The 20286-nt window shown below is 35.8% G+C and overlaps 1 protein-coding gene across 3 annotated transcripts in view; it reads right to left on the reverse strand.

The window, feature by feature from the left end:
- Rictor (RPTOR independent companion of MTOR complex 2) overlaps positions 1-20286 on the reverse strand; it is a 93627-nt gene that overhangs the window by 54330 nt on the left and 19011 nt on the right. For all 3 annotated transcript variants that reach the window (XM_041630999.1, XM_041630998.1, XM_041631000.1), the window contains exons 3-6: positions 8812-8909; positions 4237-4301; positions 3079-3210; positions 1031-1094 (exon numbers count right to left, since the gene is read on the reverse strand). In XM_041630999.1, coding sequence (XP_041486933.1) covers positions 1031-1094; positions 3079-3210; positions 4237-4301; positions 8812-8847 — 297 coding nt within the window. In that variant the 5' untranslated portion in view covers positions 8848-8909. The remainder of the gene's footprint in view (positions 1-1030; positions 1095-3078; positions 3211-4236; positions 4302-8811; positions 8910-20286) is intronic.

The following is a 20286-nucleotide window of genomic DNA, read 5'->3' on the forward strand; positions in this document are numbered from 1 at the left end:
CAGCTAGAGCTACATGGCAAGACCCAGTTTTAAAATACCAGTAATAACAGGACTAGATATCTTCCCATTCGGAAACATATCCTGCATTAGTTTTATGAATTAGTTTCCCTCAAAGGAAAAGAAATGATTGTCTTAGGATGTGTCCCAACCAAATTTACTTTCTTGACCATCACATCAACAACTGAAAGTAAAATCTGTGAGGGAATCTCAGAAGCTTTGTGCATTGTCTTGAATCAAATCCTTCACTCATCTTAAACTGTGGCGTTGTATACAGCAAAGCTATCTGCTGAAATTGTTTATCACACGTTCCCATGTGTGAGAAGGTCCTTCTGTATTTGTGTTGCTTTCATTGGTTAAATAAAGAAACTGCCTTGGCCTTTTGATAGGGCAGTATTTAGATAGGTGGGAAGACAGAACTGAATGCTGGGAGGAGGAGGGCAGACAGGAAGAGCTGCCATGAAGTCGCCAGGTCAGAGATGTGAATCTTTCCTGGTAAGTCACAACCTCGTCGTGATACACAGATTAACGGAAATGGGTTAGATCTGGATGTGAGAGTGGGCCAAGAAGAGGCTAGATATAATGGGCCAGGTAGTAATTAAATTAATACAATTTCTGTGTGGTTATTTTGGGAGTTAAGCTAGCCAGGCAGTGGGATGCAGCCCGCTCCTCCATACTACACCCATGGGTTGTGTACAAACTTATCTTGAAAGCAGTAACTTCCTGTTTGTGATATTTTATACTAGTAGCTAGAAGAAGTACACATTAAGGGATGACAAAGCAGTAATAACACTTACATGCCCACTATGGACAAAAATACTTCTCAGCATAATCATTTTCTAAGAAGCTATCAAATCACATAGACTAATTACACAAATAATCATGCTTATTATGTTTAACAGATTTACTAACCTCATAACAAAATTTAAATGTTTAATGAAAATTCATTCTTTAAATTTTAATAAAAATATTCTCTAATCAACTAGATATGGAAGCACTCATTTGCCTTTGTGCTCTCACACGTGGTGCGTACCTTTCTGACTAGGCGAAGTGCTTGTGTCCTCTCCACCTCATTGCTCTGCTGGATGTCGATGCACCTATATAGTACAAAACATCAGTCACTGAGAAATCCCACGTAACAATACCTTACAGAATGTTGGCTCCAATTTACCTTCACAATCCAATACAGTGAATTAAACCTTCAAAAAAAAAATTGTACTATATGCTTTCCCAGTAACAGCCAATACTTAATTATATAGATCTAGTGATAAATGTTACCAGAAACATCGGTTAAAATATCAAGGGAAAATGAGGTGATATATCTATAAATAAAGATATCACAACAGATGCACAGAGCAAAGTATCAGAGATATACTGAAAAATTTTACCTACCTGATAAAAAATTACAGTAATGTATATAAATTATATAGGAAAATATTTCCACCTTGTTCTAGTTTGTTTTAATCAAGGTTTAAATTGTATCTATAATAACTGTCTTATTCAATGTTAAAAATCCTATTTTAGCATAGTGGTGCATCTTTATCCCAGCACTTGGGTAGCAGAGGTAGATGGTTCTCTTGTGAGTTCAAGGCCAGCTTGGTCTACAAAGCAAGTTCCAGGACAGCCAGAGCTATATAGTGAGAGCCTGTCTCAAAACAAAACAACAAAAATTCTATTTTACTAAAGAATTTGCATCCAGAATTCTCTTTAAAAACATTTGATCCAGTATCACTTCAACAAAATTACTTTTCAAATATTTACATTAGGGAGTTGAGTATTTTACCAAATATTTTATAGGTAGGTAAATTATTATTCAAAGCCATTTTTGTTTTGTCTAAAGATAATTAAAAAGTAAGTGAGGGAGAGCTAGATTTTCTGCTTATTCAAGTTCAGCAATACAACATACGCAGGCACACACATATACACATGCAGACGAGATTTATATTATTGGCTATTAACTTGGATTATAACCAATTCTCCTGCCAAAATCAACCATAAAGACTAAAAAACTTACTTTGGACAACTACTTCTAAAAGGGAAATGGAGAATAACCCTGGAAAAATAAGCACCTGAACTCAAGAACATTCCAATTCAATAAGGTTCTCAGCAGTGTAACAAAGGATGCTAAAAGTATTGGAAGAAATAAGAGTCATCATTCGCCATTAATGCTTATGTACATAGGAAGCACAATATAATCTGCAAACTAGAAGAACTATAAACTGAATTTGCCAAGATCGCTACGGAAGAAGACAATATGCCCTATTTTCTATATCTTAGTGGCTAAAAACAGTAAAAAAAAATTTTAATCATTGATGTCATTACAAAATCTAAGCCGTATATGTTGGTGCATGTCTGTAACCCCAGCACTCAAGAGATTGGGGCAAGAGAACCCTAAGTCTGAAGTCAGCCTGGAATATGTATTGAGACCATGTCAAAACAAAACAACATAAACAAACATACACACACATTCAAAGAAACAACCACACAACTATAGTAAATACAAAGAGAGCTCACAAACCAAGTCAAGGTCTCTGAAGTATTATATTAGTGCCATATCTTTAAAAAATTCATACAGCAATATCTCTCAAGGCTAGACACACATGCATCTTGTTCCAACATTTCTATTTCTACACCCGTTTGTAAGAAATGAGAGCCTCACAGAGTTGCACAAAAATTTCAGGGCATCCTCCTTCAACTGTGTTCTAATCTTAAAACCAAATACTACATAGCAAAAATAAATTTAAAAGACAAAAAGTATATCAACATGGAAGAACCTTACAAATAATCAGAAAAGAATAACTGATGTATACTTAGATATATTAATTATATATATTAATATAGAATGTGAAATGCAAGGACAGGGAAACTATTCTATAAGGAGAAAACTATTTTACAATTGCTTAGAGATATAATGGAGAATTCCTGTTATGCTACAAATGCCCTTAGTCTAACATGATCATATATGTTTGCAAAAACTGTCACACTTTACACCAAAAGAATCTATACACATTTGATACTATACTAAAACTGAACAAAAAACTTTAAAAACATACAAAACATAAGCAATTCTTGGAAACTTACCTAGCTATTAAATAGTCCACTTTCAATTTTAGCACCTTCTGTAGAATAATGGAATCCTGGATGAGATAGCGCAGCGCTCGCAGCCCTGCTGCTCTCACTTCTTTTGCTTCATTTAATAAAGCTAAGCGCAAACTGCATGAAAACAAACAAAAAAGTTCATTATTACATGAGTTTCAAAGACATACAAAATTTCAGAAGAGTTTACTTAGCCCTCATCTGAAATGCATAGGAAGAAAAGTATTTCTGATTCTTGGTATTTTTAAACTGGACTACTTTCAAGTCCAAAAGTTGAGTATTTTTTATCTGTAATTCTAGAACGCTAATCTTTTTGAACACTTAAAATAACTAACAAAGTCTCAGACTTTGGAGCAATCCAGATTTTTTCAGACTTTTAGGTATTCACCCACATCAAGTTCTTCCCCAGTTGAGGATATCCCAAACTTTCGGTTATGTAAGATTAATTCTATAAAAACAAACAAACAAAAAACTACTCCAAAGTAAAGAGTTTCACTTGGTAATGTTGTTAACCTGTGTTTGTTCCAGTCTCAATAATCTAGTCAATGTTGAGTTTTAATCATGTTCTGGCACATTGTGTAACTACAAGAAGAAATCACATAGAGTCTTTCCAAAGTGTATCTTTAGATATGTTTCTGCCATGTATCCTTTGTTTCTATGCTTCCACAAATCCCAAAGGATTGATTTAAATTAATAACAAACTCTTTAACAGTAGCAAACACACATCACTAGTAATCTTAACTCTTAAGAATGTCAAAAAGCAGTAATGATTAATAACCTATTACCATACAACAAACTTGTAAGAGGCACGCACATACTTTCATAGGTAAAATCTAGATTTATTGATTTGTATTATTCCTGGGAAGAGTCAGAAAAATTCAGTCTGCAGATTTAATATTTAATTTTAACCTTTAGAGAAGTCTGGGTATTTTTGAACAGCAATTTCAGTTCTTTATATCCAGCAACCACAAAAGCTCAACTAAGGCTCATGACATAACAAAGTCACTGAAGACCCAGTATTTCTCTTCTGGCCAACCATCAACTCTACAGAAATAAGCATGTGATGCTGTTTATCCTACCTTTTATTTAAATTGTTACAATGGAAATTACTAAAATAAGGGAGGAAGACTGAACTAAACTTACCAAATTATGATGTCTTCATAATTAAAGCCCAGTTTTTCTTCACTATGGCCAATATCACAAAGAAGCTGTTAGAAGAAACACAAAAATACCTTGCATATAAATTTAGATTTATATATTTATATGTACAATGTAAGGCTTAAAATAGGGAATTCTTCTTTAATAAATTTGTAAAAAAAACCTATCTTTTTACATACAAAAATGTGCTGCATTATTTCCACCATCTTACTTTTATTAACCACAATTTTAGATTTAACTCTTTTTCCCTTTTTGAATTACTGTCTCTTATTCTGTTTCTCTTCCCCAATGTATCACTTACTTATCATTCTCAGTGGCTGCAACTGTCTTTCCAAGCATTACTGGTTCCTCTAATGTATGATTCTTTACCACATCCTCAATGCTGGAAGCTCACATTACATTGACTTTATTTACTCTTAACCCTCATGTCCCGTAAGTTTTTTTTTTAATCTTCAAAATGCATAAGATATCAATACTATTAACTGATGATTGTCTCAATCCATACATAATCAATAATTTATATTAACACCCATATTCATTCACCCTTCATTATTCTTCTGTAATGCCACATTTTTTTCCTCATTGGTCAAAAGCTATTGTTAATGTTGACACTGTTTGCTGGTGTTAGACTAGATTTTTGCCTAGATTAGTAGTTAACAGTTCTCCATGTTTGTATTTGTCTGGAAATGATTTTATTTTCACTTTTGACGGTACATTTTGGTGACTATATTGAATTTTAGTTTAGCTGCTACTTCTTCCTAACATTTCAAGCCACTTGGTTGTTAAGTCTTGCTGTCTGCTCTTTGGAAACATGTCTTTTTAACTCAGAATCTTTTAAAGATTTTTTTTCTCATCATTGGTCTTCAGCAGTCTTACTCTATTCCACTGTGGTTTCCTTTGTATCTATCTTGAAATAAAACTTTGCAGGCTGGAAAGATGGGTCAGTGGTTAAGAGCACTAGCTGTTCTTCCAGAGGACCTGGGTTCAATTCCCAGCAACCACATGTCAGGTCTCTCCTTCCAGCACTTGGTTCCTAGGACTGAGCTCAAGCCTTTAGGCTTGGCAGCAATGCCTTTACCCACTGAGTCATCTCATTAATTCCAAGCCCTTGAGATCTTTTTGTCTCAGCCTTCAAAGCAGCTGGGATTACAGACTGCACCACCAAGCCTAAGTCTTAGAAGGGAATTTATAGCCGGGCGGTGGTGGCGCACGCCTTTAATCCCAGCACTCGGGAGGCAGAGGCAGGCGGATCTCTGTGAGTTCGAGACCAGCCTGGTCTACAGAGCTAGTTCCAGGACAGGCTCCAAAGCCACAGAGAACCCCTGTCTCGAAAAACCAAAAAAAAAAAAAAAAAAGAAGGGAATTTATATATACACACAACACATATAGACAAATATATATAAAAAAGAGATTTATATCTTAAACTCGTGTTTTAGACCAGGCTGGCCTTGGAACTCACAGAGATTCGCCAGTCTCTGCCTCCCAAGAACTGGGATTAAAAGTGTGTGCCGCAATCACCTGGCTAGTTTGTTTAATTCTTATATAAATAAACCATATACATAAACATATTCACACATTGTTTGTTACCAGAAAAGGTCAGTGCCTTCTAATCACAACCTCTGGTAAAATGGTAGAGTGCTTGAGAGGGGGAAGGAGATAAATGAGAAAAGGATTTCTCTTTTTACTGTAAAATTTCTAAACCATTTTCACATTTTATAATACACACACACACTAAAAGTTTAAGTGAATAAAGTTATAAAATAGCAAATTATATACACATATATAATAAATATATAAAATAGCAAATAAAGATACTTTCAGAGCATTCTCATCTTTAGAAGACAGGTCTCTAGATTGTGAACATGTTGCCTGTCTTAAAAATAGAACACTGAGGTTATATTCATCATCAGTCTGCTATACACACTGTTCTATCTAGTGATGTCAGAGGGAAAGTATGGTGTGTGGCAGTCACATGATGAAAAGATCACACCACAAGCTCCTTCTCTTAAAAGTCTGGTACAGGATAGATGTTGGGGTAAAGAAAAGTTGGAGAGTAGAAACTCGCAGAATACTTCATCTGTCTGAAAACCTTAGTTTAAAGGGTTAGTACCCTCTAGCTTGCAATAAGAGCTAAAACGCAGAGAGAAAGTGTGTGTGTGTGTGTGTTCTAATGTAAAGAGAATATCCACTAGCTCTAGAATTATAATTACTATCTTTTTATTTTCTTAGCCAATCAAGCCATTCTTAAGAGACTTTTGAAAACCTCTAAATTAGACTAAGAACATATACATACAGCCTTTATAAGATATGCCAGCTCAATACATACTTTTACACCTAACTCTCTAACAATATGGATTAGAAGCTTACTATTACAGTTAAATTCAGTATATGCTTGTGCTTGGTAAACAAGTGAATTTTATTAACAAAATCCACACGCACTTACTTGGAAGAGCACTTGTTCTTAAATAGGGGCATTTTATCTCCTGGGAACATTTGGTTTTCCTGGGGACCTTTTTTCTTATCACTCAGGTGTGTTAAGTAAATATTTCTGCTATATAGTAGGCAGAGCCAGAAACAAGGCTTAGCCTTTCTCCAAAATAATTACCTGCTAAGTCAAGAGAGCTAACACTGAAAAACCCTGATTAACAGCCTACAATTCAACTATTAAACAGGCTTATCTTCTTGGAGTTAACGAAAAAGTAGCAAACAGGTAAACATTAAAATCCAAATAAAATGAGTCCCAAGTTGCCATACATTGTGCTACAGAGCTATCTCACAAGCTCAGTGCTCTGCATCTGAAGACATTAATATTCTGTGAATTTCCCCAGGATTGCTTTGATACTTACTTACTTGTTGGACTGTAAATTTTGAACTAAAGTTTCATGCTTCTCCTATATTATTAAATAGTCACAGTAAATTTTATCATGTTTAAGTTAATGAGTTTATTTATGAGGCAGTGCTTTAGACCTAACTCTGAACTTCTTCCTGTAGACATTTTCTACCCAGTCTGACTACCTGGTCTCCCAATCCACAAGGGCCTGAAGACAGGCAATAATAAGTTAGCACAAAAAGGTAAAAGTTACTTTTAAAATATGGTTTAAAAATACAAAACACACACACTTGGGCCTTCATCACAGAAATCACTATACAGTGGTGAAATTCCCACACGTTGAGAGGAGGAAAAACAAAGCACAGGAGAATTAGGAAAAAGAGAGGAGAGAAGAATGGAGCAGAAGGGAAGGACAGGGATTGTGGGTAGGGGACAGCCCAAAGACGGTAAGGAAAGAGAGAAGATCATTTGAGAATACAATCTAAGATGCACAGACCAAGTAGAGAAAAAAACTAATGAAGTGAGACGAAGCCAGAAAGAATGAGAGGAAGGAGAATAAAGAAACTAACACCCACACACCAATGCCTGGACCTGCACAGAAAACAAAAAACAAAAAACAAAAAACACAGGAGCAGAGAAAGGAGAAACAGTACTGCCCTAAAAGTGAAAGGCTAAATCAACCCCACTCCAGAAGTCCTATCCAGTACCACCCAAGGACTGGCAGTTGGCTGTCACAGTTGGATATTAATACTAGAAACATAGCTAGCAGGAACTGAGACATGTCTAAGTATAAAATATTCATTTACTTATGAAGATGCGGTATAAACAGTCAAATGATATTTATGTCTGATACGTCAAACAGCAATCATCTGGAAAAGTACAGTGCAAACTACAAAATGAAGTTCACGTGCCTCTTTTAAGTGCTCACATTGATCCCCACTAGACAACACTCTTCTGCTTTGGGACTAAGCTGGCTCCAGAGTGTTGGCAAGAACAGGCACAGCCATCCTTACAACTATCCCTAGTTTCCAAAACATACTGGGACAGGTAGAGCAACACACTGAGGTGTCCAATGCCAGTTATGACAGCATTCCTAAGCCTAATAAATTGTTTTTAATCGTTTAACTTAGGCAAGTGGGCTTATCTGAGTCATGTAAAGATCAGCAAAATAAAACTGATATTTAGTAAAAGGGAATAAAACCAGAAAATGCATTCCACTTGAGCTCGAATTTAGGTACAAATTGTGAGAATAAATAATCAGGGTAAGTAAGTGAAAGAAAATACAAACAGGTCTCTGAGAACTACGTTTGTTTCTAAATACTTAACAAATTAATATTGTCACCAACATACTATGCCAATAAAAGACTGGATTATAGGCTTCCTAGTGATTCGTTTCATTTCTATTTTGTTTTCTGAGCCTACCGAACTTTCTACAATACGAACATACTCCTATTATTTAAATGCATTTGCTAGCAAAGCATGGTGATGTGTGACTGCAGCTCCACTCCCTCAGGGAGAGGGCAGGTGCCCAGAGGTTCTGGGATCAGCATAGACAACAGTAAACTCAGAAATTTAAAACAGGACGAAATCAATGAGAAAAATTAGAAAACCACAAGCAAATAATTCAGTAACTCAGTAAGTTAGTATTCAAAATTTCTTCTTAATGATCAATAGGAAATGTTTATCGAGTCAAGAAAAAGAATATAACAGTATAGTTTCAAGCTGCTTACCTTAGTGAAGTTATTCAAATGGCCCAGCTTTCTCATATTTGATACACCTTGTAATTTGGCCACATTTTGGAGAATCTCTCTTAAGTTATCAGAAGGATCTGGTAAAAAATGCAAAACAATTTAATGTAAGTTTTTGTTTTTGTTTTTTTTTTTGATTTTTCGAGACAGGATTTCTCCGTAACTTTTGGTTCCTGTCCTGGAACTAGCTCTTGTAGACCAGGCAGGCCTCGAACTCACAGAGATCCGCCTGCCTCTGCCTCCTGAGTTTTGGGATTAAAGGCGTGCGCCACCACCGCCTGGCTAATGTAAGTTTAAGAATATTAACGTAATCAAACAGAAAACAAGGTGTGTCAAACCTCCACAAAGTTGGTTCTCAGTTTATAGTCTAACCCTTCACCCTGAAATCCATGCATTTAGTTAACTTCAAAGTTCAATTCCCTTCATGTTCCCACTGCACTCATATATACTTATTGTCCAACACTGTGTATCACCTGGAATTATTCAACCACAAAATCATAAATCTCAACATAAAAACTTTCATTTTTAGTTATTAGATGGCAACAGAGATCAAGTATACTGTCCAGCTTTAATTAGCCCAAAACATAAGATTTAGGGTATAGGTTTCACAACTCTTGACATATGCAATAGAGAACAATGATTCCTGAAAAATGAGAAGCAGCCACGCAAGCCCTACTTGCTAACTGCCTTAAGTGTTTCCCAGGCACTGTAACAGGGAGGGAAAATCTAGGCAAACTGAGTTAAGCTAAAAGTCTAGAGACCATGAATTACTAGAGAAAGACACTACCCCGAAAAAGAACTCTGAAGATCTGGTAAAGGAGCTTGTGGGACAGCCAGCAGAACAAGGAGGAAAGAAGCCATGGATCAGGAGCAAACCTGGAGGAAGAATATCCTTCCTTACAGCCAGGTTAAAAAGCACTATATGACATGAAGTGAGCATTACCAATTTAATAAAAACAGCAAGTCAAATTTCAAGATTTCAAGCAGAGGGAACATAAAGAAAATAGACAAAGACATATCATAATTAAACTGCTCAATACTGTTGAAACAGGACCAGCAAGATGGCTCAGCAGGTAATCAAGCCTGATGACCTCAGTTTGATCTCCCACTGCCACGGAAAGGTGGGAGAAAACGAACTTCACAAACTTGTCTTCTTACCTCCACATGTGTGTTGTGGCATGTACACCTAAGTGCACACACAATATTAAATTCCACTGAAAGTCTAAGAGTAGAAAAACTTATCATAGTTCATTTGCTTTACAAGAGCAGGCCAAAGCCCATGTACAGTTCTGAAGTAGTTTATCAATCTCTCAAAACAACACAAAATTTCTCAAGCTATTAATAATTTTAACATTTTGTTTTAAATAAAAAAACAGAATCTTTAAAATCACATTATAATTTTAGTTTAGAAGCCACTGTAACTTCATTTGAGATTTTAAAAAAGAACTCAACTACTTGCTGTAATTAGTGTTTTCCTTACCAAATGAAACTGTCCTGCTCTACATTTCGTTTCTAGTCTACCTCCCTTCACTGTACTATTTGGTGTTGGCCATGACAGTGCTGATACCCCAAGAAGCACGGCACCAAAACTAATTCCCTTTCCTTTGATGCTGAAACCTGCTAAAACCATCCCCTTCATTTCTACCTTCATCTCTTACAAATTCAATTTAGTTTTAAGTGGGTTGGCAATGGACTGTATTAATGACTTACACATCAACCTTAAAAGTAAAACGAAAGTCTACCATTAAGAGAGATCAGATCCTTTACAAAAAAATGATAAAGGCCTCATGTAGGTCACTACTGCTACTCTGTAATATTGCTTTGTTGTTCTAAATTGTATCTATAATGAATAAGGGATGAAAACATGTTAATCATTTAACAATGTTTGAGAAGATCACAAAAATTCCTAACAACCTTTAAGATAAGATAATTTAGAACCTCTGGAGCTTGCAGAGACAAAGAGGAAAGTCCATAAAAATGTTAGGAACCAAAGAATTCCTCAAGTGACAAGTGGTTAGTTACTCCTCTCTAAATAACTCTCAGGATTAAGACTTAGAAGGACTACTTTAGAGAGGCATTACAAACTTCCTAAGTACAATTTGCTGTTAAGAGTGGAATCTTCTCCCAGTTCACTCATCAACAGGAATCAACTAAAAGCTCCTTTTTCTCAGGTTCTATCTCAGGCACTAGGAACACAGCAAGTACAAAAGCCAGGTCTCTGTTCCCACAGAAAAGGGAAAAAGGCTGCATTCAACAGGGCCTCAACGTATAGAAGAAATGCAGTCTCTTTGTAAATAGTTGCTGAAAACATAGTTCCTCTAAACAGCGTGTTACTTCCCAGGCCAACTAAAAACAGTAAGAAGGCCTTTTCAGGTCCTGAGATAGTAACACTCACGTGCTACAATGTTGCAATCAGAGAACTCTAACTTCTATTGGGTCAAAGATCCCCTGGTAATGAGATGAGAGATTCTAGTTTCTTCTTTCCCTATTAGCCTGGGGTTTGGTAAACTTTTTCTGAACAAGTCTCAGATAAATGTCAAAGTAGACTTTGTAGATCATAAAGTTTCTTGATAGGTAAGTAAGTAAATAAATAAATAAAACAGTTTTGTGTTTTAAATCCAAACTGTCATGAAACAGAAACACTGGGTAAGAGTCTTAAAAACCAAAATAAGGTCAGAGTAAATTTAGCGGAGTTTGAATGAGGCCCCCTTCCCTTTATATCCTCCCATGGTGGAGAAACAGAACTAGACAAATGACCCTCTCACTATCCCTTCAGGAGGGGGCCATCCTCATGACCTAAGTACCTTCCCAGGGTTCAACTTCCTAACTGCAGCAGGGCACTAGGATTTCAACATACAAATCTCAGGTGGATATACACATTTCATTCACTGGATTGTATCTCAGGATGACAGACTTAGGGTAAAGGCGATAGTTTCGTTCTGCCATCTTGGTGGTTAACTCCTATAATCCCAGAGGTATATCAAAAGGATCAGGAATTCAAAGTCTGTCTTGGCCACACTGGCAAAGAAAGTGAGAGGATTATATATTGACTAAAAAAAATTAATACAGATTATATGTTCCATGGCTTTGAAGGCAACAACATAACTGCATGCCCATGCCTGTTTTGTTTTTTTATGCACTTACAAACGATGTAATCTTGGTTAAATCACTTAACTTCAAAGAAATGCATTTTTTATCTACAGTAGAAAATAGTAACAGCTACTCCATTAATACTAACTGTAATTAAAAGTTATTTGCTTAGCAATAACTATTTTTATGAACCAAGCATGTGAAAATTATGTGGTTAGCCCAAGCAAATGTTTCATTCATGTCTTTTTAAATTAATAGATTTTATTACAGAGTACTTTGATGCATTAATTTCATGATCCAAGATCTGCTCATATTAAAATAGAAACAATTACCTTTCAGAGTTATACTAGTGATTATATAGCCTATATAGAAAAAGTAAAATCACAATGCTGTATGAGTATTAGGAAATTATATGTTCTTTTTCTATTTAGTGTGAATGATTTGAAATCATTTAATAAGCAAAGAATATTTGCTTCCATGAATATAGTAATTATATGAATAAATCTAATCTAAAAGTTGTTATGTAATAAAATCCCAAAAATCTCAAAGAAATATATGTATTTGAAGAGTAAATAATAAATTGTTATAAATTTCATGGTTCTCAATAGGATAAGTGAACATACCCCAGTGCTGTCATTAACTGTATCCTTGACTATACTGAACAGCATCAAGAATACTTGAAAGAGTCAATTCTTAACCTACTACCCCACAGATAACTTTGCCTTTGATTTCTCAACGTTCTTTTTCCCTAAATTCACTATTCTGGAGCTGTTACACGCACTAAAGCATTATCTGTATATACTCTGCTTCTAATGTTTCCAATCCAAAATGAGACTAAGAGACCAGGTGAACATTTACATAAGACAGGATTTTAGAAAGGCTTTCAAGTCTCACAAGGTCAATAACATATTTAGAACTATATCAAGGGCCAAGTACAGTCTTGACCACATAGTGGGTTTTCAAGAATTATTTTCTGTATAACAGAACAGCTGAGCATGGTAACTCATTATTGTAAACTGCAATACATGGTAGGCTAAGGCAGGACTGCTGGCTTGCCTGGGCTACAGAGACCCTGCTGAAAGAGAGGGAAAGCTAAGACAAGGAAAGGAATGTCAAAAGGGAGAACACATGAAAGGAGGAAAGGAAAGAGGAAATAGGAATTAATTAACTATTTTTGATAAAACAAGGTTGTTGTGGGGAAAGTAATCATGGCAGGGGTGAAAAGGTTAACCAGTATTTATATTTCTGCTCATACATTAATTCTACTAAGGACTGCATGTTTTACTCCTTCTGGTAGCCCCATGAAGCAAGCCAGTAAAAGCACAGGGATGTGGAGAGTAACGTATAAATAAGAAAGGTAACACAAGAGTGCACAAGGTAGCAAGACCTAAGAAAGCTTTAGAGTCTCCCAGTATCTCTAATGCTCAAGGCGCCATGCAGAGCTCTACACATTCATGGGCTCCTTCTTATTAAATTATTAGTAAGATGTTTTCGCAAGGGTTGGAGGCTGACCAGAATCCTAAAGCAATTTTCTAATTATATCTTCTTTTATCTCCTCAATCCATAGTTATTCAGAAACAGCAAATATTTTGGTTAATTACAGACCAAGCTTGTTTACAATGGCTTTAAAAAGGCAGGAAGAGTTAGATGCAAACGGAATGGTTCTAGTCAATTAAGACACTTCCCACCACACAGAAAACTTTCTCCTAAAAGCTTAAATTCACTTATTCATTTACCTGATCGCTCACCCTCAAATGACCAGAGTTGCACTATTTGCACCTTTTCAAATTTCCTGACAACTATTCCTTCTTTTTATTTCACCATTACATTTCAACTGCTGTACCTCATACATAAATGATGGCAGAAGTAACAAAAATCTAATCTTAATTTATCCCTACGGTAACAGCATGTTCATATGTTTTCAATATTACCCATGATCCTGGGGACAAACTTAAATGACTAAAGGCATACTGCAGCTTCTCTGGAATTACCTTTACGAGGAGAGAGGCAAAACCATTCCTCCCACTGTGAAGACAATGATAAGCATCAGATATGCAGAACTTCTTCAAACCATATCTCTAACAGATTCTGCGATTCTAACAATTATTAATTTCAGAGAGTTATATAATTTAGTAAAGAAATGATCTATCTCAATGATAGCACCATGGAAGACTTCTAATGTAGCTAAACTACATCAGGTATGGAAAGTCAGAACTTGCCAGATATACCTAAGTTTATCTTTGGACAGAGAAGTAGAAAATTTATTATACTATTTTGCCAAAATCTGATACTAATTCCAAACATTTATCCTTTGTAATTTTGATATGTTTCTTCTGGTCATCAGCATTTAGAATGCGGAATAACCTTGCACACTGAAAGTGGTGTTTTTGCTCAAGCAACACTAGCAGTAATAACCTTTGAATTTCGGGCACGTTATAAACAGTGATGGAAATGGGTCAGAAACCCTACCATCACAACTGCAGGTAAATTGGCTTATTTGGTTACAGTGTTTCTAAATACTTGATTGGGAGCCAAATTAAAAATAAATTACATAAATACTGGTTCCATGCATATGGAGTTTGTAAGTGGCCACATTTGCTTTCCAAGTAAAAGTTAAGAGACTGAAAATCCAATAATCTCACTTGGATTCCTAAGAGAAGTAAGGGCATAAGGCGAGCGGTCATCATGCACCCCCAAGACCAGAGACAGCTTCATGATTAGAGGGAGTCACACATCTTAACTGGGATTTAAAAAACAACAACAAAAACAACTTATGATTTGAGAAGCAGTTCAAGTAGGAAAATATAAACTGTATTTGATGAACTGAAGATTATATAAACAAAACTGAGTTTAAAAGAAAGAAGGGATATATGAGGAGGTTTAGAGGGAGAAAGGGAAAGGGGGAAAGATACAATCTCAAAAAAAAAAGAATACCACAAAAGGCTGAAGAGATGACTCAGCAGGTAGGAGTACTTCAAGAAGTTCTGTCCAGTTCCCAAAACTCAATATGTTGGTTCACTGCTCTCTGTAACTCCAGTCCTACAGGATCCAACTTCCTCTTCTGGGCTCCACAGGCACCAGGTACACATATGGTGTACAGACATACATGGAGGTAAAACATCCATACACAAAAAAAAATAAATAATTTTTTTAAAATACCACAGGAAGCCAGGCTTGGCTGGCACATACCTGTTAATTATAGCACTTGGAAGACAGAGGAATGAGGATTGATTGCCATTCAGAGGTCAGTCTAAGTCACATAGTGGCTTCAAGGCCAGCTTGAGTTACACACTAAGAAACAATCTAGAAAGAAAGCTTTATCAAAAACAAAAACATCTCATCTCAAAAAACAAGCAAGTAACAAATAAGAAAAATACCTAAAAATATGTATTGGTATCTCTAGCTCCTCAAAATTTTAATAAGTGCATATATTGCCATAAATAAATTCATAAAAAATTAAAATGCATCAAGCTCTGTTTCCTGGACTAGCTACTGGTTTCTGGTTTCATTGGTGGGTGGAACAATGAATGAAGATTCACCAATCTACATGCTGATGGTAAGTAGTTAAAAACAAGAATTAAAGGATATTCTGTTAGATAGATAGATAGATAGATAGATAGATAGATAGATAGATAGATACCAGTGACTACTAGTCTCTATTTACAGTACACAGGAATGCACCACTCAAAATTGACTTTTCACAATCTGGCATTTATATAACAAAGAAAAAGGAAAAAAAAACTGGAAGATTCCTGGTCAGAACTGGGAATGTCAAAATATAAGAATTTACAGTAGAAACAGAAACTAATCTTATGATTAGTTATGAGAGCTGCTGTGTGTACGTTAAAAGGGAACAATAAAAGTAATAATACTACTTCAAAGTTCATCAATGTTCTAAATTAAGAGCTAACAAAATATAAAATATAATTGCCCCAACACAGAAAAAGTTTCACATTTTCAGAAATGTAATGGGCCTTATTTGCTTAAATTTGCCAAATGTATTTTTTTTTAATAGCAATCCTAGGAATACAAAAAGAAAAGACTAAAATTTTTGCCTGTTTTCTACCCTCAGAATACCACATTCCTGGGCCTTTTGAGTTGGCTGAATTGGCAGCTGCCAAGCAAGCATGAGGACCTTACTTGATCTCCAGTACTCATCTACATACAAGCCAGGTGTGGCAGATGTGCCTGTAATTCCAGAGCTTAAGGGCAGGAAGAAGACAAGGGAACTCTGGAACCCACTAACCAGTTAGCCTAGGAGGACAGAGAAGAAACCTTGTCTCAAAATATAAGGAAGAAAGATACCCAATGTTCATCTTGGAAGTAACACACTTCAAAGTAACAAAGACACTCATAGTAATATGTACATAAGCAACACACACACACATAAGCCTAGCCTGTCTTTAACTCAGCATAAAGATAGTTACCTAACCTAAAAAACTAGAGCCAAGCCGGGTGGTGGTGGCACACGCCTTTAATCCCAGCACTCGGGAGGCAGAGGCAGGCGGATCTCTGTGAGTTCGAGGCCAGCCTGGTCTACAAGAGCTAGTTCCAGGGCAGGACAGGCTCCAAAGCTACAGAAAAACCCTGTCTCAAAAATTAAAAAAACAAAACAAAAAACTAGAGCCAAATCACTCATCTGAGGCAATCCTCCAATCATCTCCACATTTTTTTCTGCTTTTACAAAATAAGTGGTGAATTTATTAGTGTTTCTAGCACAGATGTTTATGGTAGAAAGAGTTGATGAATGGATGAAAAAATAATTGAGTCCTTTCTTAAATTCTGTATCCTTCTGTTCATATTAAAAGTAGAGTATAGTAACCTAAGTATCAAATAAATGTCTGTAAAAAGATTATCCCCAGGTATAGTGGCACAGGTAATCTCAGCACTTGTGGGATAAAGGTGTAAGTGTTTAAGATCATCCTTGGCTACAAAGTGAGTTCCAATCATCCTGGACTACATGAGACCCAGTTATAAAACAAAGACAACCATTAGCAGAAAACTGATCCAAACACACAAGGCACTTTTACTTTGTGTACAAGTAAATACTAAAAATTTACAAAGGCGAATTTTCAGGCTACAGAAATGGCTGTCATTCAAAGAAATGCTGGTAACACATTGGGTTTAATACTATTTTTTCTCATGAAAATATGGAAAAAAAATTTTTTTGCTGAAGGAATACAATTACTGCATGTCCTGCTATCATTTGTGTCAAACTACTATACCTTTGTTAAAATTCATTTATTTTTTTAAAAACTATCTTTTCTCATTTTACCTACTAATCCCAGTTTCCGCTCCCTCTCCTTCCCCCCATCCACTCCTCAGAGAGGATAAGGCTTCCCATGAAGAGTCAACAAAGTCTAGTACGTTGCTTTGAGACAGGACCAAGGCCCTCCCCACTATATTTAAACCTATTATATCTTACACTGATAATCATAAGGTAATTAGGCATCCACAGTCCTCTAATTAGGAACCCTTTATAATAAGAGAAAAATTATTTGCCTTTGAAATAACTCACAATTTAAATGAACCCCACGAAAGAACAGAACATCTGTGTCTAAAAGCAGAAACAATTAACTGTGATATACACCCGATAATGAGATTAATTCTACACCTAATAAAATTAATTCGAATTCCTTTAGAATCACTTAGGAGCTGTTTGCACGTCTTGTATATATACACCTACTTTCACAAAGCTGCAGTCAGAGCATGTGACTATCAAGTGGCGTCTATGAATGTAGGGAGGAGCATCACTCAGAAACTAGAAACAGACAGATACAAATACACCTCAGCTATACAATATACTTCATCTGAGTAGGGTTTGAAACCTGAAGAAAAGCTACCAAGCTACATTCTACTATTTCCATGTATTCTTAGTTCCTAATTTCTTCTCATTCTTATACTTCTATTATTTATTTTCTCGCAGATCTTCAGTCTCTTTGACTTTTTAAATCTCTTTTTAAAATTATTTCATTTGAAACATTGCTCTATAATGCACTCCTCATACACATGGAATGGCTTCTCTCCCTTCAGCTTCTAAACTTCACCAACCTACTCTGTGCCCAGTCTGCTGCGGGGACTGTCATGTTCATCATCTACCCAGTTCAAAGGCTGTCCGCTTGCTTTCCCCCTTAGCTCTTCAAGACCTGACTTCACTGTGCTGGTGATGTGCTACTCACAGACATCTTTGCTGGAGTTTTTTCCACACCCATCTCTTCACGGTCCCAGTGTTCCTCTCTTAAAGATTTGTATTTCCCTCCTCATGACCCATTTTCTCTAACACAGTCTCAAATTCTAGCCTCTGCCTTCATAGTTCTCTTTCAACTGTCCCAACCAACTCTAGTAACAAGGCTAAGTCTAACATGGAGGGGAAAAAAATGACTTGAAACTGCAATTCTTAACTGCATCTTCAATTAAATAATTATATCCCAGATATGGAAGCTGCAGGATGTCACCTTTAATTTAAAAAAAAAAAAAACAACCCATAATCAAAATAATCCATCATAAAAGAAAAAAATAAAGCTTTCCAAAATTTCTTTCCTAATGTAATATGACAAGTGGAAATGCTAGGCTTCACATGCTACTTACATCCACACACAGTTTGTAAGTATCACAGACACACCTTACTGAACATATCTTAATCATCGTTAAGTAAGCCTGTTGTCATACCTGTGTCTTGTTTTCATAGTCTAAGTTTCAATAAATGCCTTGTAAATGTTTTCCTGTTTAGTATCCAGCCAATAAACATTAATATACATCAAAGAAGACATAGCATGCTCAAAATCATCACAACAAAAATATATTGGCTATCTCAAGCCCCAAGCATTAAAAGGAAACATGTTAAATTATGCCTTTTCAAGACAATCTTAAGTTAGTAGAAAAAAAAAGTGTAACTTAAAATTAATTTGTATAGTATGAACGCAAGTTGGTTCATATTTAAAAATTATTGTTTTTCTTTCCCCATATCTCACTTAGACATTCTTAACAACTTCATGGTATTTATAATCAAAAAAATCTAAAATTTTAACAATCCAAAGCTTTGGGTTATTACAAATAAAATCAATATGATTCATTTTTAGGTATATCTTCCAAGAATAAGAAGTTAGAACACGATATATACCGTGTGGTGGTTAAATTAAATGGCTCCTATAATCTTAAGCATTTAAATACTTAGTTCCTAGTTGGTAGCATTATATGAACAGTCTTAGGAGGTATGGCCTTGCTGAGAAAATATACCCCCCTGGGGCAGCTATGAGTTCACAAAAGCAGCCTGAATTCTCAGGTGGCTTTCTCCCACACTCCCTATCCTGACAGTGCTGGACTCTTATCCCTCTGGAACCATAAGCTCCAATAGTTCCTTCCTTCTCTAAGTTGCCTTGGTCATGGCGTTTTATCACAACAATAGAAAAGTAACTAAGAAAGACTGCTAACATTTCTACATGTATATGTTCTGACAGTGCTTTTGACACACATTTTCCCCATATTTACTGTTGGCTGTAATCTCTCATTTGAATTTTAGTGATTAGACAAGATTAAAAATTCATTTATTATTTTAAAATGTATTTATCAGAGTATTCCAAAATAGTATTAGGGACAGTCTTGCTTATTCACAAAGTATAATTTTCTGTTTGAGGTAAAACATGAAACTAGATACACTACTGGAAATCAACATTAATAATAAAATTCCAGTCAGGCTCAAAACCAGTGAGTTTAAGTCGGGTCAGGTTTTATCAGGTTATTGATTAAGAAAAAACAATTTTCAGAGATCTGGGGTTTCCAAGGTTGTAAAGTGATCATGAGCCTATATAATTAATATTACCACATTATAAATCTAGAACTTTTTCTAATGTGAAAGTACATAAATAAAAGATGTAAAACGGATGACAAGGATTTCCCTTAAACTCTGCATGAGCCATTCAAATAGCTCTACTCCAAGTACAGCAATACACATGGGTGTAAGACAGGTCAGCAGTGGGCAGCAGTGATGCAAGCAGCATTGCCAAGAGCAAAAAAAAAAAAAAAAGAAATTACTCTAGAGTTCTATTCAGAATAAAAAACAATTAAGATTATAAAAGCAGTAACTTCACCAACTTCTAGTTGGCTTAATTGACCGTATTTCCAAGGCTAATTTCAACATCTAGAAAGCACCTAGCAGCAGCAACATAGCAAGAGGGATCATGTGAATAGAACCAGACTTTATAGGTGCGTGCATGCGTGCGTGCGTGCGTGTGTGTGTGTGTGTGTGTGTGTACAGAGCAGGGAAGGAGACCAAGACAGCCAGCCAATGCCCTTCATGCTCCCTGCTTTGTCAGGCTAATTTAATTAGTCTTTCAAAAATTACTTTTATAAAAAATTATACGCAACTAA

The sequence above is a fragment of the Microtus oregoni genome, unplaced genomic scaffold (genome assembly GCF_018167655.1).
Source record: "Microtus oregoni isolate MIOR12 unplaced genomic scaffold, Mior012 000036F_ref0000092, whole genome shotgun sequence".
Taxonomy (NCBI): domain Eukaryota; kingdom Metazoa; phylum Chordata; class Mammalia; order Rodentia; family Cricetidae; genus Microtus; species Microtus oregoni.